This window comes from Capsicum annuum, chromosome 11, assembly GCF_002878395.1.
Source record: "Capsicum annuum cultivar UCD-10X-F1 chromosome 11, UCD10Xv1.1, whole genome shotgun sequence".
Taxonomy (NCBI): domain Eukaryota; kingdom Viridiplantae; phylum Streptophyta; class Magnoliopsida; order Solanales; family Solanaceae; genus Capsicum; species Capsicum annuum.
The window spans coordinates 230,019,783-230,043,769 of NC_061121.1; the positions used below are offsets into that span (position 1 = coordinate 230,019,783).

Consider the following 23,987-nt stretch of genomic DNA (forward strand, 5'->3'; position numbering starts at 1 on the left):
TCACTTGTGATCCCAAAATAAAGGGTGCGTTGTTTCTCTTAGCAATGTTGATGTTCCATTTACTACACAATTTATGAATGGAATGTAACAAGGCAACAAACTTTCATACAATTCCTTGTTTGAGTGTTTATACATATTACCTTCGTACAACTACAACAACAACAATCACCTCCAAGGGTAGTGTATATGCAGATCTTTACTTGCCGGTGGACCCTCGACTCAAGGAATAAACAAATGCCTTAGTAACTAAAGGAAACTTTAGGATATTCAGAGAAATTTCTTCCCTTTCTACCTTGTTTGGTGGTTCAAGAACTTGATTCCATAAGCAAAAACAAAGAAAAATAGAAGAACCCAACCAACATGGGCAAAAACCACAGCTACAAGAAAGTCATGATCATATCCCAAATATTCTTTCAAGAACTGATTCACTTGCATTTTCACTGTTTCACCGGGGAGTTCAAGTTCATCGGTTCTGTCTCCCACCTGGGACGCGAAAATCCCATATATTGTCCATGCAACTGGAGAACCCCAGTAGTACCACCTCCACCACACCGGAATTAGCTGTAGAAGTTATAACCCAAAAACAAACCACCTAGTGAGTTTAAATCAAGAAAATGTACAAGAAATGGTTGCTAGTTGTCTGGTTTAAGGATAGCATACCGGGCGTGGAACAAGGAAACCGGAGAACAAGTTCCAGAAACTGAGAAAGAAGGACATGACAATGGCAGCAATTTGATAACCAGGAGTCAAAGCAACAACCATCATGCCATACATGGAGAAATAGGTGAAACACATGAATATGAAGTAGTAGAAATAGAAGAACTTTGCTGCTGTCCATTGGTATCCAATCATCGAAAACAACAGAAGAGAATAAATAAAAGTCTGTACTGCAACATATATAGTCTCTATAGCCACCTGCAGATCACATAAACCAAATATCTCATAACCAACCTCTTTTCTTGAGAAACTTGAAAAATGTCAAATATTTTTGTGAATACTGAATACAACTAATCGTTGAATACTTTGGCTTTTTCGTGTGTTTACTTTTGACTTCCCTAATATTCCTGGTTGCGCCACTAGACTGAGAGATCAGTGAAGGTGAAGCATGTAAAACGGAAAAGTTTATGTGATACCTGCGCAAATGCGTAAGGCAACTCTGAATACATTCCAGCAGCTCTTTCGCGATAGAAAACTGTTCTTTCAACAGCCACGACAGATTGTACTGCAGAAGCATTTGTGGCTCCAAGAAACATGACAGCTGCATAAGTAGCTCCAAGCAGATTAAGCAAGTCTTGTTGTCTGTATCTGTTTTAACAGATCAAATAAAAGTCAAAACATTTCTCAGTTTGAATTCGCCAACATAATACAAGGCTATAAAAAAGTTCAGGATTTACATTTGGTTCCCTTTATTCCAAAAGATGACACCAAACATAATCCCTATGATTACTGTCATGAAGAATCTGATTGCATTATATTGTGAATTCCTCCAGTATGACCAGTGTTGTTTCCAGAAACAGGCCTTGCATTGAGTTATGAAGGACTGTGAATATTGAGTAGGAAAGTAGAGATCCTTTGAGCGCGGTGCTGGTGTGCTAAGTTCCTCGATTAGTTGTTGATTTCTCCTGCAATGAAAATTGAGACTCTGATTATTATGACGTTAAAAGAAGATCAATAAAATTCAGTCGATAACTCCAGTTAGTACGACAGATTAGTTTAGCGATGCCAGCAAGAACTTACTGATAAAGATCAGACTTGGCATAGACGTCAGCAAAATCAACATCAAGTTTTGCTTCCATGGAAGAGGAGCTGACATCAAGCATCCATGTAGCTGGATTATCGCACTCTCTGATTTTAGGAACCCCTTGTATGGCCTGCAGAATGAAATACAGGAAGTTAAAATTAGAACATTTTGAATCACAGCCTCTAAGGGAAGGGCTGACTTAGAACAAAGTTTTCGTGTTGTTGATTCCTATGTATAGTGCTACTTCCCCTATGCTGCTTATTAGCTCTAGAAAAGTAGAATTACCTCATAATGCAGAACCTCTAGGCATAATCTTTCACTTAATACTAGAATCGAGAATTGAAACTGGTTGCATTAATCGAGGATACATGACAGAAGGAAGTGTTGTATTTCCAAGTTTCACTTTTAAAAGGGAAAAGGAAAGAAAGACAACTAACCTCAAAATATTCAACCATTGTCTGGGAACGCGCGCCAAGAGATCCAGCATATATTACTTGACCTCCTCTTTTCATCAACAATAGCTTGAACAAGAATTTAGTTTTATCATTAGTCATTTTACAAAATGGAATTATACATGTATAATGTATAGAGTCGATAGATACCTCATCGAAAGCTTCAAAAATATCTATACTAGGCTGGTGGATAGTGCAGACGACTGTTCTTCCTGTATCCACCGTCTTTCTGACAGTTCGCATAACAATAGCTGCAGCTCTGGCATCAAGTCCTGATGTTGGCTCATCCATGAAGATGATGGATGGATTTGCAACTAATTCGACAGCAGTGGTTAGCCTCTTTCTCTGTTCAGTAGAAAGACCGTCTACCCCGGGGAGCCCAACAAGAGCATTCCTCAATGGCTTGAGCTCAACCAATTCCATGACTTCTTCCACAAACATCTGCACTTAGAAAGAAACAAGGTTAGTGAAGCTTTAATACACAGTTTGTATTAAAAACGGAGTCTGCTTTTTGTTACTATCTTGCCTTTCGTGTTTCTGTCTTTACATCAGAGGGTAGACGTAGCCAGGCTGAGTAGAGGAGAGACTCGTAGATAGTAACATATGGTGAATGAATGTCATTTTGTTCACAGTAACCGCTGACTCGAGCAAATGTTGTCTGATTCTTTGGGTAACCTGAAATCTTTATGCTTCCTTCAATGTATCCACCCGTCTTTCTACCTGCTAAGACATCCATTAAGGTGGTCTTTCCAGCACCACTGACACCGACTAAGGCTGTTAGAATTCCAGGCCTGAAAGCACCACTAACGTCTCGTAGAAGTTGCAATCTATCTTCTTCAATTCCTTGAGTCTTCATTTCCTGATAAACAAAATATAACGTCTGTTTAGGTGTCGTATTCTAGGTGGCCTTAAAGAAAGAGAGACTACAGCAACTATGCCTCAATCCCAAACAAGTCGGGGTCAGCTATACGGATCCTCACTATTCCATATAATCTCAACGTTTCATGCCTAATAACGAAGAGACAGTGAGAACCATCAGTTACAACAACAACAACATACCCAGTATATTCCCATATAGTGGGGTCTTGGGAGGGTAGAGCGTACGCAGTCCATACCACTACCTCTAAAGAGGTAGAGAGGCTGTTTCCGATAGACCCCCAGCTCAAGTTAGAAGAACCATCAGTTAAATTGGGGAAAAAACTTACTGCAGGCATATCAACATAGTAATTCACATGGTTGAATGATAGTGAAAGGGGCTGGAACGGCAAGACCATCCGTTTTCTTGATTTATTATTCGGGAGAGGAACAACAGAACAGGTGTTCGCTTGATAACATGTTCGAGCACCCATCTGAATACCTGCAGTAGTTATTACATGACGAATTAATTAAGCCTCAATCTGTGTGTTTATTATAACTGAAGAAGTTGATGATTGAAAATGTACAAAACAGAAATCTGTAAGTTACCTCCTATTGTTGCTTTTACTTGTGGCCTGCTATCGTTTTTGTTGTCATCCTCAACACTGACGCCTTTAGTATCTCCAAGAGCTGAGTTTCATGTTTTGAGTTAATATACCGATCTCTTTACAGTTGAGTTGTGAAAGTTAAAATAATAAAAGGGAACGTACGATTTAAAAATGTCAAAGCTGCAATGAAGAGGACATTGAAGAGAAGTGAAAATCCAAAAAGTGCTACAATGCATATCCAATACCAAGTTTCTGTGGTAAATAAGCCTCTGTCATGGAGAAGAGTCTTTCCTACTGTTGCTTGAGAACCATTAGTGGGCTGTGCCAAAATAATGAAAAAGTTAGGATCCGTCGCCTTGATGACATTCAACTGAAAACTGAATGTGAAATCGAATCTTACAGCACTCCAACGATCATCTAGAAATTCGTTTATGGCAATTGCATTCTGTCCATACATCATAGGGGACACATAGTAGCCCCAAATCATCCAATCTTGGATGTCATCTGTATACAACAGTCTAGTATTTCAGTACTTCCAACATCTAACTGGTTAAAAATGATGTGAGGCGTAAAGCTAAAGCAATGGAAGTCTGACCTTTCGAGACGATGAAGCCTCCAAGTATAAACACCAGAAGCAAAGTGAATGTTCCAAGTGTGTTCGCAACTACTTGTGTTCTTCCCGCTGCTGCAATAAAACGGAACAAAGAGAGAGCCATCTGATGGACCCCGACAAATGCCAATAGCTGCTTGAAGAACCTGAAAGGAAACAAAGACTAGTACGTTACATGCTATTACAGTACTAAAATGAATCAAGCTTGACATTTCGAGTAAATGTGCAACTCGCCTGCTGGCTGCCGGAGCAAAGCCAATGGTGTAGTACGTAAGAATGATCCATATTGAAGATTCCATTAACGAAATAGGAATTTTTAGCACCCAAATCGGCAAGGCAAATGCCCATGCTGGATAAAATAAGCTATCTCTCTGCTTGAAAAACACAGGAAGCCTAAAAACTGTCATCGCAAGCTCTTGCATCCCATTGAACATCACGTTGATGAGACTGAAAAACAACGCTCCCCAGAACTTAGCAGAATCCCTCACATTGCCAGCTTTCATTTGTGTTCTCAAAAACACCGTCAAGGCAATAGTTGCCATGATAGTGATTTGGACAGTTTTAAAGATGTACAGGAACGAACTGCGTTTCATCAGCAGCCATTCCCTTGAGAAGCATGCCTTGAAGAGCTCCAAATTGGAGATACCATATTTATTTTTCACCAATGCTGCACGATGGACGCTGAACTTATCATATGGAAATGTAAGTTCTACAATAATTTGTTCACCAATCTGAAAAGAATTGAAGGACTCAGCAAACTCAGGAACAGATATATATACGTAAGGCCTGCTATTTCTGAACCAATACTGTTCTTGGTCTTTCTTAGAAGTAACTTCCACCAGAAAATCTGCAATTCCTTTCCTTTCGGGACATCTAAATCCCATGTACTCGAAGAATTCAAGAACGTTTTCTCTCGGACCCTGGTAAACAATTTGACCTTCTGACAGGAGAATAACATCGTCAAATAAATCAAACGTCTCAGGATCAGGCTGTAAGAGGGAGATAACCATAGTTATATCGTTAACATGAACCATCTGCCTCATAAACTTGACAATCTGATAAGTGGTGGAACTGTCCAGCCCCTTCGATATTTCATCCATGAAAAACGCTTTCGCTGGTCCAACCAGCATTTCCCCTTCATTTCAGCCAACAGACAGATCATTAAGGAAATATAATGAAAAACGATGAGTTCATAGAAACCAAACATAGAAAAACCATCAAAAGAACATAGACTGAGAAATATATACCAGTAGTGACGCGCTTCTTTTGTCCACCTGAAATGCCTCTTCTCATATCGTCTCCAACCATGATATCAGCACAAATATCTAATCCAAGAATCTGTTTGGAAATGGCTATTACTGTTATTATAAGGGCTTCGGCACAAACAAGAAGGCTGATACCTTTTAAAAAAAAAAGAAGTTACAGACCTTGAGTACATAATCTGTAATTAAACTTGTCTCTTGGCCCTCCATTGCTGTGGCTTTCATAAATGCATCAATCTGAGGATCCGGCATTATACCCGCTTCTTTTTCTCGTCTTGACAACTCCACCAATAAATCATACCGGGTTCCAACACCCAAGCATCTTCCAGCAAAATCTAACGTTTCACGAACTGTCATCTCTCCATGATGCAGATCATGTTGGCTAATATAAGCACTTGTTCTTTGAGGAACAAATTCATGAAACTCATGCCCACAATACGTAATCTTTCCTTTCACCTGCAAAATATAACTCACCATTAAGCTAAGGGAAAGAAATAATTCCAAAACTGTATTAAGCTATTTTACTTTTCTTTTAAACCAGTGTCTAAGGGGAAATCAAGGAGGATTCATTGGCATATGAGTAAACAATTTTTACCCTCAGATCGTCTTCGCTTTTTCCTGCAAGTGCTTTTAACAATGTAGTTTTTCCTGAACCAGGAGGCCCTAGGAGTAATGTCATCCTGAAATCAACTCAGCATAAGTGATAAGCAACAAGCTAAAGGACATCTAAAGCAAAATATGACACTTAAAAAGATCAAGTCTTTGATGATCTAATCGTCCTACATCTGAACCGAATTCTTTATGGTAAGAGAATCTCGTTCTACTTGCTCTCGAACAATTAGGAGATTCTCTAGAAGAACTACGGGGTTATGCTTCTTGCAGCAACATGCTTCGTCCCGCATATGGAGAGACAACTATCTTTATCAAATGCTACTATGTCTACTAACTTTTGAAATGTTAGTCAAGAAACAAAAGCAAGTTCATACCTCGATGGCCGTATAATTCCACTCACATCTTCGAGAATTTTTACAACCCTTTTCTTGGATGGAGAAAGATTGATCAATCCAAGAGCAGCCTGTTCATGTCATATGTTCAATGTAAGAACAAAGAAAAGAACGATATATCTTGTCTATTTTGCTCGGACACTTCAAAAATGTTGACGTGTGCGTGTTGGATCCTTCAAAAGTTGTGCATTTTTGGAGGATCCGACACGGGTGCCACGACATGTTTGGAGTATCCGAGCAACATAGCTTGTAGAAAGTTAATATAACTCTAATGCAGATTCCTTTCTGCTCGTTCAACTTCTTTCTAACTTCTCCGAAACTAACTGACATGTCATCCGAAGGAGAACCCCATAGCATTCATCCTTGTTTTGGTGTTGTTATTACATTTAGTCTTTGTTGCTCCGACTCTTCAAAAATTTCGTCAAGTGTGTTTCGGATCCTCAAGTAGTGCATTTTTTTGGAGGATCCGACACAGATGCTGCAACATTTTTGAAGTACGAGCAACATAGCTTTTTAGTACAACGATGCATTTATGTTTAAAAGGAGGAAAAACAGTACCTCTATGGTATTCAAGGTGGAATTCAGCAGAGTTGGAAGTGCTCTTCTCCCAACATATGCATCTCCTTCGACACTTAAGTTCTGATATCTCACTTCTATCTTTGGGATCTCTATCCCGACCCTGTATCAGCGTAAAATTTTACGTCAGTATAGTATAACATACAGCATCTTCATTATATCTTACGCTAGTATATGATATCAAAAGAAGAAAAAAATGGAAAAGTACTAATATTATGCATCGAGTTAAACTTCTGTACGCTGATAGTGTATAGGGTCTTTACGTCACGTCATCTAGAAGATGATTGCATGTAACTATTCATAATAAATGAGATTAGTAACCAGAAAGAGAACATGCAGCATCTTCATCAATCATCATATCCAAAACTCAAAAATTATCAAGATATTGTTCATCGAGTATAAGTTTCAACTATGTACGGTGATAGTGTAGAAGGTTGTTTTTGATGTCACGTCATTTAAAAGAGAATAATTACATGTAACTATTCATAATAAGTGAAATTAGTATCTCCAAAGAGAGCATGCAGCAACTACATCATATCCAAAACTCAAAAATGATCAAGATATTGTTCATCGAGTTTAACTATGTACGCTGATAGTATAGACGGTTCTTTTGATGTCACTTCATTTAAAAGAGAATTACATGTAACTATTCATAATAAGTGAAATTAGTATCTCCAAAGAGAGCATGCAGCAACTACATCATATCCAAAACTCAAAAATGATCAAGATATTGTTCATCGAGTTGAACTTTTGTACGCTGATAGTGCAAAAAGTTGTTATGATGTCACGTCATTTAACACAGAACCACATGTAACTATTCATAATAAGTGAAATTAGTATCTCGAAAGAGAACGTGCAGCAACAACATCAAATCCAAAACTCAAATATGATCAAGATATTGTTCATCGAGTTTAACTATGTACTTTGATAGTGTAGAAGGTTGTTATGATGTCACGTCATTTAAATGAGAATTACATGTAACTATTCATAATAAGTGAAATTCGTAACGAGAAAAAGAGCATGCAGTAACTACATCATATCCAAAACTCAAAAATGATCAAGATATTGTTCATTGAGTTTAACTATGTATGCTGATAGTGTACAAGGTTGTTTTGATATCACATCATTTAAAAGAGAACTACATGTAACTATTCATAATAAGGGAAATTAGTATCTCGAAAGAGAACATGCAGCAACTACATCATATCCAAAACTAAAAAATGGTACAAGATACTGTTCATCAAGTTGAACTTTTGTGTGCTGATAGTGCAAAAGGTTGTTATGATGTCATGTCATTTAACACGGAACTACATGTAACTATTCATAGTAAGTGAAATTGGTAACGAGAAAGAGAACATGCAGCAACCACATCATATCCAAAACTCAGAAATGATCAAGATATTGTTCATCGAGTTTAACTTTTGTACGCTGATAGTGTAAAAGGTTGTTATGATATCACGTCAACGAGAACAAAAACTCACCTGTCTGTCCTACTTCTGAGTCTTCTAAGGAACTTCTCATTATCATCTTCTACAACCTTAAGAATACTTTCCATGAGCAGTTTCCTATCTTGATTGCCAAGCTTAGTCATATCAACTTCATGATGAACCACTCTCCCATTGCCTATCACTTCCTTCATCATCCCTTTTCTCATTCTATCATACGTTGGCAACCGATCTATAGCAGCCCATTTCAGCTCTTTCTCCTCCTCCTCTGCCATCTCTCGCCATCGCGTACTATAATTCTTCATAAAAAATGCATCCCTTTGCCCTCCAAACACTTCCTTTATACTCTGTGATGACCTCCAACTTGTCCCCCTACTATTACTACTCCTCAATCTTGTTAACTCATCCCCCACAAATGCCCCCTCCATCATTTTCAACCTTTTCCCTTCTTCCTTAGATTGTTATACCACTAATAGTACAAGATCAGTAGTAAAGATCAAATCTTTTGAAGTGTTCCTAAAGAATGATCAAGATTTTGACAGGTTCACTCAGTAACGAAGTCAGGACTTTCACTAACGGGAGTCAAAGTATAAAGAAGTATGTTATACCACTAATAGTGACACATCAAGAATAGAGAAACATGTATAAGATAAGTAGTAAAGATCAAATCTTTTGAAGTGTTCCTAAAGAATGATCAAGATTTTGACAGGTTCACTTAGTAACGAAGTCAGGATTTTCACCAACGGGATTCAAAGTATAAAGAAGTAAACTCACAGAGAATCCAAGGGGATTCAACGTCTACTATATTATATATATATACAGTTTAGTTTTTCGACAAAAGAGGTTCGGAATGATCAAGATTTTGGAGAGTTGTTCATAAACCAATGATACATTTGCATTAAATGACCTCTATAAAAGAAAGCAATATTTGGAGGTTACATTCAAGGTTATCAAGAAATGTCCATGCAACTTTTTGCTAGTGTGTATACATATATATACTTTAATTAGAAAAAAAAAGAATCTTATATTATAAACTTTCTTTTATTAATGGTGCATTAGACACTGACTTCTTGCCTTAATTCCCCTAACTCCATAGAGGATAGTGGGGTGGTGAAGTTGATGGAATTGAAAAAAAAAGGTATAAGTGATACATTTTTCTTGAAATATTTTTCTGGTCAAATGGGGAGAATTTAGTTACTTTTCCCTCTTTAGTAGCTTATTGACTGTCCATTTATTAGCTCAACGTGCAGAAAATTGGATATTTTAATTTAAATGTCGTTCATTTATTAGAAAATTGGATATTTTAATTCAAATGTCGTTCATTTTTTAGCTCAACGTATAGAAAGTTGGGTTGATATGTAGTCTAAATTGATACGAGAGATCTTGTAAAAATATTATAAAATAGACAATTTTATTTTAATTTGATAGGTTATATATAGGCATAATAAAGAAAAAAGATTATTAAGTACTCAATTTTTTCTTAAAAGAACAAAAAAGCAATTAAAACATAGTCGAGTTGAGAGACTAGAACTATAACCTGCATTTCAGCGCAAGTAACTTTTGGATAGGTCAATAAACCGTCCATTTATTAAATCAATTTATTTTAATCTATCAAATTCAACTCAACTCGCTCATTTGACACCTCCAGAAAAATGGTTGATTATGTACACCGAGGAAATAAGTATAAAAGTCAACATAGAAATAGTTAACTCTTAAATTATTTGAAAGATAAAGCAATAATTTGTCATAATTAGTTAAATTGCACCTAGTGTAAAATTAAATAATATTTTTTAGGGTAGGGGAGAGACAATATTTGAGAGCCTAAGTGGTAACTAATCTAACTAATATTAGACTATTGACTAATATTAGTCTTTTTGGTTATGTTCCACTTTTGAATTTTTAATTTTGGTTAGTGATTAGTGTTTAATTTGATTAGTTGGAGAAGCATTGAAAATTAATTCTATATAGGATTATTTGATAACCTATAGTATGGTGATCTACTATAACATGTTAAATTACAATGTTCAAACCTCGCGTCATCGATGTGGGAAGTCAACACCCCACACATCCGAATCTGCCAATTGAAGCGTGGATAATATAATATCTGGCCCCAACATCGAGTAAATCAAGAATTGTAATGGATCTGACTTTAATATCATGATAAAGAAACTAACATATGATTTAACTTCAACACCAAAAACTAAAGCATGAGGTGAATATCATACACAATATTTTTTTTTTGGTTTTTCATCCGGCGTCCGGGGTAGCATTGGAGTCCGACTAATCCGGATTCGCATCGGGTAGGGCCCATTCAAGGGTAGTTCTTCCTACCAAGAATTTTTCCATATCCAGGGGTCGAATTCGAGACATCTGATTAAGGGAGGAGCAGCCCCATCCGTTGCGCCGCATCCTTTGGTGCTCATACACAAGTACTTGTTACACATGAGAGAATTAACAATAAAGCTAGTATATCAACTAGACTACTACAGACAAAGGTTTCTAATGTTGTGAAAATCCAGAAGGAAAAAGCTAAGGTGTTTCAAGATAATGTCTGATCTCATAACATACAGCTAAGGGAAAGCAAATTAGTCACCACTTGCACAACCTTGACATCCACAATGTACACACTCTATTACAGCAGCTTCCCTAAGGTGCTTGGGAACACGACAAGCACAAGTAGTCGCGAAGTTGTGATCCCGGGGCTGTATGCAGTGCAAGCAGCAGAGACGCTCGTATCCAGGCTGCAAGTTGAATACCAGGAAACAGGAAAGAATTGAATATAAGTGACTAAGCAAACCATCTCAGCAAGAAAAATATCTGATGGATGATAAGCAAAAGGCGAAAAATGCAGTTCCTACGATGTCTATGGATATGAATCCCAAGCAAAACATGCTAAATCTTGGTAAACTGAATTGGTATCCCGGTATTTAAACTATCATTCAAGTTTCTGAAATAAAATAAGCCTCCTATCTGCTAGAACACTCCATTACACAAATCTTTAATTAACTAGCATCGAAGGTTAAAACATTGCTAATTCAGCTATTATGTTAATAGACTTGTCAACATTTTGCCTGAAAGGATATTAAAAATCAGAAACACAAATGAAGTCAGCTGATCAGCAAGTAAAGAAAAGAAACTCTTTTTAGTTTTTCATTTTGTATTGTGCTCATGTTCAGAGTTGTTCCATCTCCTTCCTGTGGAACCTGTCTTTATTTTTGGATATTCGGAGACAGACTTGTATATTTATACTTATTTAGGACCACTCTTGTATTAGTAGTTCTTGCACTAGTGACACCAGGTCATGGGGGAATATTTTGTATATTTTTTTTCTTCTTTCTCTATTTACAGGCCCTTACTGTCTGTATTTATGTATATAGTTGGCCGATTATTCTATTGTGCTTTATTTCATTTATTAGCTGCCACTGTTCTGTCTATGGCTAATGGATTTCGGCTTACCTACTGGAGGATTATAGTAGGTGCCATCATGGCCCGATTATGGGTTGCGACACAAATGAAGTCAACTGATCAGCAAGAAAAGAAAAGGAACCCTTTTTAGTTTTTCATTTTGTACTGTGCTTTTTAGCATTTTCTCTTGTTCTTTGTGATGGGCTAATTTGTCAAAAAGAATTAAAAAAATAAAGAAGGGATTTTGCATGCTCTCCAAAGAAGTAAAGAGAGAAAGACGGTAGCTACCACAAATTTCAGCTGACTTCACTTTTTTTTTTCACTCCGACTTTAGATGAGCAGGAGGGTGGGCAGGCAATTGGAACAGACAGATTTTAAAAGTTCTAAAGGAAGTTGTGTTCAATCACCTTTTTCCATTTTGCAATCAGGTTGCGATCTGCATGACCTTGTTCCAAACAGAACTCGTACAGCTCTTTAGATATTTCACTCCTTACATAATAAAGGTCATATAAGTATCTACTCCTCTGATGTGCAATCTTGAATATAGGCCAGAGTGCTTCACACTTTCTTTTACCATCATTAGAGTCATTGCCAGCTTCAAACCCCCAAAAACAGAAGTTAATGGCCCGGAAATCAATCACAAAAAAAAAAGACAAAACGAGATTGTTGAATTCCGCCTAGCATCAAATTACTCACCTTCTCTCATTTTAGCATCCAGTTCAGCTAGGGTAGGCTCAATCAGCTCCCAACCCTCGGGATATTTTATACGACTTGTCTTAACCCTAGGCATTTTTCAGCTGCAAATAAAAAATGAAGAGACTTAATTCATCTGTAAGACAACATCAAGAAAGAAGTAGCAACTGCCCTTACAATTTATAAACCAACAAAATGCACATAAAAACAATTTAAGTTTCTTTATAGTCACTAAGCAGCACCAAGAAGGTGCTACATCAGTACACCTCCAGAAGTTTTTGCTTTAGGCAGACGTCAGTGTGGACCATTTGACCAAACGTACTGTTAGAATATGTGTAGAAATAGGAATAGTGTATACAAAATCCTACTTGGAAAAGGATTGTACTATAGTGTCTATAAATAGGGTCTTGATGTAATTATGTCAACACATCATTCAATAATATTTTTTCATTTTTCACATGGTATCAGAGAGTTGGTGAGAAACATCAAAAAAAAAGAAAAAAAAAAAAAAACCTCAGTCACGCCAATTCCGGTGACTGATTTGCGTCATATTTAATTTTGTTGGTTGTGTGAACAATACAACACCACCAATAGGATCGGAACGATAAGGCAACAAAAACCCGACCAAAATCACCGGAAAATAACCAGCCACGCGCCCCCACGCGCCAGCCGGAATCCCAAAATTCCGGAGAGATTACTTCACGCGCCGGCGCGTGAGCACGTCTTCATTTGAACTTTTCAGTTTTTCTTTTTTCTGTTGGGGTCGCCAGTCTATTCCGACTCCAACCGCATACTCTTTTCCAGATTCCGTCAAGTATTCGGAGATTCCGATCACCGGAACTTAAAATCCGGCAACTTCATAATTTTGGTAACTGTTTTCCGTTTCCAGCAACTGGTTTTTGGGAGTTTTAAAGTCAAATTACCAAGATGTCTTTTGGGCATGATATTTTTGGCTCAAAAAATATACGAATTGGAAGTTCAAGTCCTATGATCACTTCCAAACCTTTAATGGGAAGTTCAAATTATTTAGCCTGGGCTTCTTCGGTTGAGTTGTGATGCAAAGGTCAAGGTGTCCAAGCTCATTTAACGAGCAAGGCTAGTGTGGTAGATGAAAAGGGAAAGTCTAGCACGGAAGATGCGAAAGCTAAAGAGCAATGGGAGAAAGTTGACGCTCAACTATGTAGTCTCTTATGGAAACCTATTAATTCCAAGTTGATGCCCTTGTTTTGTCCATTCCAGACGTGTTATTTAGTTTGGGAAAAGGCTCGTGCTTTATACACTAATGATATATATCATTTTTATAATGTGATAGCTCGAACGAACAACTTGAAGAAACAGGAATCCGATATGTCTACTTACTTGGGACAAGTGCAAGCAGTCATGGAAGAATTTGATACATTGATGCCCGCCACTGCGAATGTAGAAAAACAACAAGAGCACAGACCGATGTTGTTTTTATTTCTTACACTTGCTAGACTTTCTACTGACCATGATGTTGTACGTGATCAGAATTTAGTTAGTCCTACGGTTCCTACAATTGATGAGTTATTCTCTCGTCTGCTTCGTCTTGCCGCGCCTCCCAGTCACAAAGCAGTTTCATCACCCACTGTTGACTCTTCTATTCTTGCATCTCAAACCATATAAAAACAAACATATAAGCCTATGGAAAATCAGCGAGGAGGAGGTCGTTTTGGAAAATCTCGATCGAAGTGTAGTTATTGTCATAAAGTTGGACACACAGAGGATATATGTCATAGTTTGCATGGTCCACCACTCAGTTATGATCCTGCTGCTGTAAAGGAATATAATGAGTTCCTTCGAAATCGAGCAAGTAAGCAGACATCTCCACAGTCTAATCGACCATCCAATAATACTCATATTGCCCAAACAGAATATGATGAGTTCCTCCAGAACAAGTAAGCAGACATCTCCATAAATAGCCTCAGTTGCCCAGCCCGATGCTTCTGTTGCTGGTAATCCTTTTGCTCGTGTTTCACAGTCTAATACTCTTGGATCATGGGTTGTAGACTATGGTGCTTCTGATCATTTTTCTGGTAACAAATCTCTTTTGTCTGATATTGTTTATTCACAATTTCTTCCTGCTATTACTTTTTAGCCAATGGGATCCGAACAAAACCAAAAGGAATTGGACAAGCCAAACCCCTATCTTCTGTCACTCTAGACTCTATTCTTTATGTCTCTGGTTGTCCTTTTAATCTTGCATCTGTTAGTCGTTTGACACGTGCCCTTAATTGTAGCATAACTTTTCTTGATGACTCTTTTCTAATGCAGGACGGCCGTACGGGACAGACGATTGGTGCAGGACATGAATCACAAGGCCTTTACCATCTCACCTCTTCAAATTCCTTCACAGCATGCTCCATTACAGACCCACCAGACCTATTTCACAAACTTTTGGGACATCCGAGTCTATCCAAGCTACAAAAGATGGTGCCTAGTTTGTCTAGTTTATCCACATTAGATTCGAGTCATGTCAACTTGGGAAACACACCCGTGCTACTTTTCTACGTAGTGTTGAGAGTCGTTCAGAGTCTATTTTCTCATTAGTACATTCTGATGTTTGGGGTGGTAGAGTCAGTTCACCTTTAGGTTTTCGTTATTTTGTTAGTTTCATTGATGATTTTTCAAGATGTACTTGGGTTTTCTTAATGAAAGATCGTTCTGAGATATTTTTTATATTCAAAAGTTTTTGTGCTGAAATACAAACTCAATTTGGTGTTTCTATTCGTACTTTTCGTAGTGACAATGCCTTAGAATACTTATCCTCTCAGTTTCATGAGTTTATGACTCATCAAGGAATTGTTCACCAGACAAGATGTCTGTACACCCCTCAGCAGAATGGCATAGCAAAAAGAAAAAATAGGCATCTTCTTAAGACTGCTCGCACTCTTCTCATTGAATCCCATATTCTGCTGCAATTTTGGAGCGATGCAGTCCTCACGTCTTGTTATCTAATTAATAGAATGCCATCATCTTCCCTTCAGAATAAGGTTCCCCATTCTATATTGTTTCCACAGTCACATCTCTACTCTATCCCCCCTCATGTCTTTGGGAGCATATGTTTTGTTCATAACGCCCCTGGAAAAGATAAATTAGCCCCTCGTGCTCTCAAGTGTGTCTTCCTTGGTTACTCTCGAGTTCAAAAAAGGTATCATTGTTATTCACTAGATCTTCGTCGCTACTTTATATCCGCCGATGTCACTTTTTTTGAATCTCGACCTTACTATATATCTTCTGATCGTCCTGATATCTCTGAGATTTTACCCGTATCTCCAGTTTTACCTGCACCATCCTTGGTCTTAACCATATCTCCAGACTTACCCAAACCAACCTTTAAGGAATCAACGGTTACTTCTACGTCTCCTGCTACAGTGCCACCACTTCTGACTTATCATCGTCAGTCGCGTCCACCATTAGTCCCAGATGATTCATGTCATACGTCGGACGCTGCTCCTACTGCGGACTTGCCTTCTTCTAGCCAATCAGTTGCACTTCAAAAAAGTATATGTTCCACTCGTAATGCTAACCCACACTATACTTTCTTAAGTTATCATCGTTTATCATCACTCCATTATGCTTTTGTATCGTCTTTGTCATCTATTTCCATACCTAAGACTATAGGTGAAGCACTCTCTCATTCGGGATGGAAGCAGGCTATGATAGATGAGATGTCTGCTTTACATGCAAGTGGTACTTGGAAGCTTGTTCCCCTTCCTGCAGGTAAATCTACTGTTGGTTGCCGCTGGATTTATGCAGTCAAAGTTGGTCCAGATGGTCAGGTTGATCGGCTTAAGGCTCGCCTTGATGCCAAAGGATACACGCAAATATTTGGGCTTGATTATAGTGACACTTTTTCTCCAGTGACTAAAATAGCATATGTCCGTCTTTTCCTATCCATTGATGTCGTTCGTCATTGGCCTCTTTATCAGTTGGATATTAAGAATGTTTTTCTGCATGGTGATCTTGAGGAAGAAGTCTGTATGGAGCAACCACCTGGTTTTATTGCTCAGGGGGAGTCTAGTAACCTTGTATGTCGATTGCACAAGTCACTCTATAGTCTGAAACAGGTTTCTCGAGCTTGGTTTGGAAAATTCAGCACAGTAATTCAGCAGTTTGGCATGATTCGTAGTGGAGCTGATTACTCAGTGTTTTATCGACATTCTCAACCAAATTTGTGTATTTATCTGGTGGTTTATGTTGATGATATTGTTATCACCGGCAATGATGAAGATGGTATCTCTAAATTAAAGCAACATCTCTTTCAGCATTTTCAGACCAAAAACCTCGGCAGACTGAAATATTTTCTAGGTATTGAGGTTGCTCAGTCCAGATCAGGTATTGTTATTTCTCAACGCAAGTATGCCTTAGACATTCTTGAGGAGACGGGAATGACAGGATGTAGACCCATTGACACTCCTATAGATCCAAATGCCAAACTTCTACCAGGGGAAGCCACTCAATGATCCTGAAAGATATAGGCGGTTGGTTGAAAAGTTGAATTATCTCACCGTGACTAGACCTGACATATCCTTTCCTGTGAATATTGTAAATCAGTTTATGACTTCCCCTGTGATAGTCATTGGGATGCAGTTGTTCGTATTCTACGATATATAAAGTCAACTCCGGGTAAAGGACTACTCTTTGAGGATCGAGGTCACGAGCATATCATTGGATACACAGATGCTGATTGGGCAGGATCACCCTCTGATAGACGTTCTACCTCCAAATATTGTGTTTTAGTAAGAGGTAATGTGGTGTCTTGGAAGAGTAAGAAACAGAGTGTGGTTGCTCGATCTAATGCAGAAGCAGAATATCGAGCAATGGCTGTAGCAACTTGTGAGCTAGTTTGGATCAAACAGTTGCTAAGAGAATTAAAATTTGGAGAAACGGGTAAGATGGAACTTGTGTGTGATAATCAAGCAACCCTTCATATCGCACCAAATCCAGTGTTTCATGAGAGGACTAAACACATAGAGATTGATTGTCACTTTGTCAGAGAAAAGATACTCTCAGGAGATATTGTTACAAAATTTGTTAAGTCAAATGATCAACTTGCAGATATCTTCACCAAGTCCCTCACCGGTCCTCGTATTTATTACATTTGTAACAAGCTCGGTACATATGATTTGTATGCACCAGCTTGAGGGGGAGTGTTAGAATATGTGTAGAAATAGGAATAGTGTATACAAAATCCTACTTGGAAAAGGATTGTACTATAGCATCTATTAATAGGGTCTTGATGTAATTATGTCAACACATCATTCAATAATATTTTTTCATTTCTCACACGTAGGCCGAAGAAGTACTGGGGTGAGGTGATTAGGCGGGACATGGAACAGTTACAGCTCACCGAGGACGTGACCCTCGATAGGAAGGTCTGGAAGACGCAAATTACGGCAGAGGATTAGGGCCAATTTGGGTCGCTAGTGTAGGGAATTACGTGGTGGGGGTTTTATTCTTGTTATGATTCCGTGTTCCGTGTTCCGTGTTCCATGTTTTATTACGAATCTGTGTGCTTTCCTCTGCTTTCCTCTGTTTTATATTACTTATGGGTGCCGTATTTATGTTATGTAATCTGCTTCTGTGCTTTACTATGTGTTTGTGTGGTATCTCGTGCCTTGAGCCGGGGGTCTTTCGGAAACAGCCTTTCTACTTCATCAGAGGTAGAGGTATGGACTGCGTACATCTTACCCTCCCCAGACCCCACTAGGTGGGAATACACTGGGTTTGTTGTTGTTGTTGTTGTTTGTCTCACACGTACCTTCTTCCTTTCACACTCAAAGCAGTCCAGTTGTTTCTCAACTTTGATAAGAATTAGAACAGCCGGCATTGAATATACAGGAATCCTATCTAATACACTATTTATCAGTGTCATCCTTCCTCCAAAAGAAGGATATTGCTTCTTTCAAGGTTCTAGTTCCACACCATTTAATAACATCCTGCTGATCTGGCGGGACATTTTCCACCGTAGACCCCAATACGTACTTGCCAGCTCATTTACTACATTTCCAGCATTCACCAAAAATATGCTGCTCTTGGTTAAGTTAATGTGATACCCAGCAATAGCAACAAAAGCTAGGGGGGCTATTATCTTAAATATTAGACTACCAATGCTTCAGCACCACACAAAGTGAGTGTATCATCTGCAAACAAGCAGTGCAATACTTCCACTATAATTTTATCTACTTACCAACTCAAAACCTTTTATCCACCCATATTTCACGGCCCTTTTTATCACCAAGATAAGAGACCCAATCACCAATAGAAATAGGACGGGCAGAGGAACCCCATGTCTCGAACCCCCTTTAGTAAGAGAGACAGAAAGAAACCTGAAGGTGCTCCATTAATTAGTGTGAGAATCTACTAGCAATACAGATACAATTATTTTACCTATTTAACCAATCTACAACCAAAATCCATTGACATGGTTGTATGCTTTTTCCAACCCTCTTCTCTGGAACCCAAGGATATTTGCAGTTTGTGCTTCATCCATGAATTATATCCTCTTAATAAATGTATTTTGGCTCCACGTTATCAACATCCATCACCATCTTCATCCTTATTGTTAGAGAACTTTGGCATTAACCCTGTGCATATTTTCTAAAGACTAATTATTCTGAAATTTTTCAATTCAATCATCGCATTAAAACTTTCCCCAAGAGTTTTCTACAGAAGTTTTCCAGCATTCCCGAAATAATGACAAAGGGTCTTATCACGAACATTGCTTATTACAACTGCCTTCACATCTCTTCCAAAAATGGATTCATTTTTCCTTTCTCTAAGGGATTTTATAACATTATTTATATTCTGGTGTTAAGGAGATCAGATCATCATCCAACCAATCTTGTTCCGAATGCTCAGTTTCCTCAATGGAATCCTAAACATCACTCTTTTAAATCTTCCACAGTTTCCTCAATAATCTCATGTTTGTCTATATTGCTATACATACAATATGAGCATTGGACATTTCATTATAAAATTATACTATTCAAATAGGGCCAATAACGAAAGATTCTGTTATATAAGATGGAGGAGGCAAGACTAGGATGGTTCGACCATGTGAAGAGGAGATGCACAAATCACCCGGTAAGAAGGCATGAGAGGTTCGCTGTGGTGGAGACGAGGAAAGGTAGAGGTCGGTCGAACGAGTATTGGGGAGGGGTAATTAAACAGAACATGGCACACCTGCAACTTACCAAAGGAAAAGACCCTAGATATAAGGATATAGAGGCCAAGGGTAAGGGTAGAAGGGTAGTAGGTAGTCGAGTGTTGTCTAGTTTGCCCTATCAGTATCTTTTTTTATTAATTGTGGTAACCCAGCCACCTTGCACCAACCTCGACTAATTCCACGGTAACTCTATTCACCAAGACTAGAAAAATGGGAAGAAATCACCCAGTACTTTCATCTCCCCTGGGATTTGAACCTGAGATTCTTAACCCACTTCATTGATCACTCGGCCACACCCTTGGGTGTTTCCCCAATCAATATTGTAATATTACTCTCCAACAATCTTATTATTAAATTTTATTACTTGCTATTTCCTTTACTTCGATAACCATATTGTTTGTTGTTGCTACTGCTCTCTTCTCTTTTATCTTTAGTATGACTTCCTCACTACTATATTTACTTTCCATGCTTGATTTTGATATTTTACTTGAGCCAGAGTCCATCAGAAATAACATCTCTACCTTCACAAGGTAAAAGTAAGGTTGCGGACACATCACCCTCCCCAATCCCACTTGTAGGATTGCATTGGGTATATGTTGTTATTCGTTGTTATAAAAACAGTTAAATCCCATTGACATAAGATAATTTTATTGAGATGGAAAAGGGGTATCAAGTTGGCCATTTCATGAAAGTTTTCTACAGTGCAAATAGGTCCAAAAAACAAATTTCTCCGTTCTAGTAAAAAAAAGTCCCCACTTTGAGGGATTATATTGGGTATGTTGTTCTTGTTGAATAAAAAAAGTTGGATTTTTCAGAATTACAACAACTATAGGAGTATCAAATTGCTAAGTCATACTATGAAGGTTTGGGAGAGGGTGGTGGAGATGAGGGTGAGAGAGGGGTATGTCTATTTCTGAGGTTCACAGCAGGCATTCAATTATAGAAGCAAAGCAGAACTGCAGTTCGTAAGTCTGCTCTTACTTCTTTATTCTATTCTTTTCCCACTTCATTGCCTTTTATTCCTCTTTTATTTTATTTTTTTATTCTTTCTAATGTAATAAAATAAGCATCCAACGCAGCTTCTTCTGCGAACTCTTCTGCTGCAGCAGATTCATTCTGATACTTTAGATCCGCTCTCTCTTTCTCATCCATCTAACTCCCTAGTAGAGGGTAAGGTCTGCCTATGCACTACCCTCCACAAACCCAAATTGTCGGATTACATTGCGCATATCGTTCTTGTTGCTGTTGTTGTGTAAAAAACAGTTGAATCACCTTTACACAAGATAATTTTATTTAGGTGGCAAAGTGGTTCAAACATTGCCACTACTTCTAAATCCTCTAGTATAAATTTTCAGGCTCCGCTTTAGATCCACTAACATCATCAAAGAAACTCTTTTTTTATAACCATGGTGTCCAGGTCCGCTTGAGCCCATCTCGACTAATTCCACGGGATAGCCGCCACGTCCCACCACTAGCAGGTACCAAGCAACTCTCCACCAAGGTTAGAACAAATAATTTTATTCCACTAACATTATCGAAGAATTTTCTTTCTTTTTTTTATAACCGTGAGATCAGGGGCAGTTTGCTCACACCTGACTAATTACATGGAATCGCTGCACCTTCCACCAGGTACCATATCAGGAAACTCTGTCTATCAAGCCTAGAATAGATAATTTTATCCCACTAACATCATCAAAGATTTTATTTTTTTTTATAATGGCGTGCCCGGTCCACCCTGCTTACACCTCAACTAATTCTACAAGATAGCTGACTCTATCCACTAAGACTAGAACTGATAAGTGTATTCCACTAAAATTATCAAAGAAAACATTTTCTATGATAACCATGGTGTCCGGGCCAGCTTACTCACACCTTGATTAATTAGTTGCCACCTTCCACCAACAATAGGTACCGGGTAACTTTGAACCACCAAAGCTACACCAAATAATTTTATTCCACTAACATCATCAAAGAAAACTTTTTTCTATGATAATCGTGGTGTCCGGGCCAGTTTGCTCACACCTTGAATAATTTCACGGGAGAGCTGTCAACTGACAACAAGTACAGGTAACTCTGACAACTAAGATTAGTACATATAATTTTATTCCACTAACATCATCAAAAAAATTCTTCTTTTATACAATTGTGGTATCAGAGCTAGCTTGCGAGGTGTGTCAGGGCCACCCTGCACGTACCTCAACTAATTACAAAGATACATGTCACCTCCCACCAGCAACAATTACGAAATGTGATACGACTTTTTCCGGAAGTAGGAAGGTGGTTACTTACCTTCGGTTATGGACGGAATTTTCTCCGATCGCCGGCTCCGGCAAGGTGACTCCGGCGAGTTGCTCCGTTTTTTGTGTTCGTTGATGGAGAGAAATATGGGAGCAAAATTACAGAGATATACCCTTAACTTGTCATAATTGTAGAATACTACCTATTACTTATTAAAATAGACAATGGAGTACCTCTTTCTTTTTTTCTATTTCTTTTGGGACCCAAAAAAGAAAAAGGTTACCAACTTATTCAACATCATAATGTACGGGATTTGGGAGCAACGATAAAATTACTTTTTGTGTTAATTGAGTCGCGAAAGCAATCATTAATTTTTTTATTAGAATAGATTGTCTATTGTGCATATTTTACCATGAAGAATGTGGCTATCAATTCTTATTCTCAAATTTTCTTAACAAATAAAAGATAATTGATCATACTATTTCAAACGTTGATCTAAAAAAGTCATGAGTTGTTTTTTCAAAAAACGGTAACACCAACATTTTTAACTCTACTATAAGATTATAAGAATTGTTATAAAGCTTAAAAAATTATGAAAATTTATAAACATATTTTTAAAAAAAAATATTTGTTTTAAAAAAGTAAATATATTTGACCAAACTTGAAATAAGTGTTTTTTAAAAGTAGTAAAAAATATTTTTCACACACTTAAAAAATAAATTTTCTTCAAATAATTCAACAATTTATTTATTGTTGAGAATAAATACACTATAATAAACTAAAATGAAAAGGAAGGAGAGAGAGATGTATAGATATAAGAATATGATTTTATTTTCCTTTTGGTGTGTTTTTACAATATAGTATGGAATGTCTTTTACAGGCAATAGTATGTGTAAAAAGTGTAGTATGTGAATGATATCCACAAAAGAAATAACTTCTTTACATGCTATAATAGTATGTGTAGTATAGTATGTGAACATCTACAAAATAACTTATTTACAATACTCTCCCTTGGATGTTCATGTAAAAAAAATTATAAAGGAAATAAGATGTAAATAGCAGTTTGTAATACACATTGTTTGTTGCCTCATTAAAAAACTTATCAGGAAAACCTAGTGTGATAAAACCTTGGTTAAGGAAAAAATAGTGCAGCGCGTATTTACTCCCCCTAATAAAAACTTCACTTAATATCTAGGAGACGAGCATCCCAATCGTGTATCTTAACTTCTTAAAGGTTGATGTTGGCAATGCTTTAGTGAACATATCTGTTAGATTATCGCTTGAACGAACTTGTTGAACATCTATTTCACGCGTCTTTTGAAGATCATGAGTAAAGAATAATTTTGGTGAAATGTATTTTGTTCTGTTTCTTTTGATGTATCCTCCTCTTAATTGAGCTATGCATGTGATGTTGTCTTCATACAATATTGTTGGAATATTATTTTTCAAAGTAAGGCCACATGTTTCCTGAATGTGTTGAGCTTTGACCTCAACCAGACGCATTCTCGACTTGCTTCATGAATGGTTATTATCTCTGCATGTTTTGAAGATATAGCAATCATGGGTTGTTTTGTTGAACGCCATGATATAGTTGTACCTCCACATGTAAACAAATAACCTATCTGGGATCGACCTTTATGTGGGTCAGACAAATATCTTCCATCTGCATAACCAATTAAGTACGAATCGTACTCATTTGAGTAAAATAGTCTCATATCAATAGTTCCTCGGAGATATCTAGTATATGCTTAATGTCATTCCAATGTCTCCGTGTTGGGGAAGAACTAAATCTTGTTAATAAATTTACAGCAAAAGATATATCTGGTCGTGAATTACTAGCAAGATACATTAATGCCCCAATTACACTAAAATATGGTTCAGCACCAACAAGTTCTTCATCATTTTCATG

The 23,987-nt window shown here is 37.6% G+C and overlaps 2 protein-coding genes across 2 annotated transcripts; both read right to left on the minus strand.

The window, feature by feature from the left end:
* Positions 1 to 85: 85 nt before the first annotated feature.
* LOC107847396 (pleiotropic drug resistance protein 2) lies at positions 86 to 9,518 on the minus strand. Its single transcript, XM_016691603.2, has 20 exons — positions 8,590 to 9,518; positions 7,091 to 7,211; positions 6,515 to 6,603; positions 6,124 to 6,208; positions 5,694 to 5,984; positions 5,514 to 5,604; positions 4,501 to 5,401; positions 4,252 to 4,412; positions 4,057 to 4,160; positions 3,819 to 3,975; positions 3,658 to 3,738; positions 3,399 to 3,550; positions 2,720 to 3,052; positions 2,344 to 2,634; positions 2,179 to 2,262; positions 1,738 to 1,871; positions 1,395 to 1,622; positions 1,134 to 1,305; positions 661 to 915; positions 86 to 561 (listed from the first exon to the last, which is right to left on the minus strand). Exons 1-20 carry the CDS (start codon positions 8,982 to 8,984, stop codon positions 289 to 291), a joined length of 4,398 nt encoding a protein of 1,465 aa, XP_016547089.1. The 5' UTR covers positions 8,985 to 9,518; the 3' UTR covers positions 86 to 288.
* Positions 9,519 to 10,714: 1,196 nt separating this feature from the next.
* Positions 10,715 to 22,320, minus strand: LOC107848337 (protein BUD31 homolog 1). The gene is made up of 4 exons (XM_016693080.2): positions 22,130 to 22,320; positions 12,655 to 12,755; positions 12,366 to 12,553; positions 10,715 to 11,294 (listed from the first exon to the last, which is right to left on the minus strand). Exons 2-4 carry the CDS (start codon positions 12,746 to 12,748, stop codon positions 11,139 to 11,141), a joined length of 438 nt encoding a protein of 145 aa, XP_016548566.1. The 5' UTR covers positions 12,749 to 12,755; positions 22,130 to 22,320; the 3' UTR covers positions 10,715 to 11,138.
* Between the last annotated feature and the right edge of the window lie 1,667 nt (positions 22,321 to 23,987).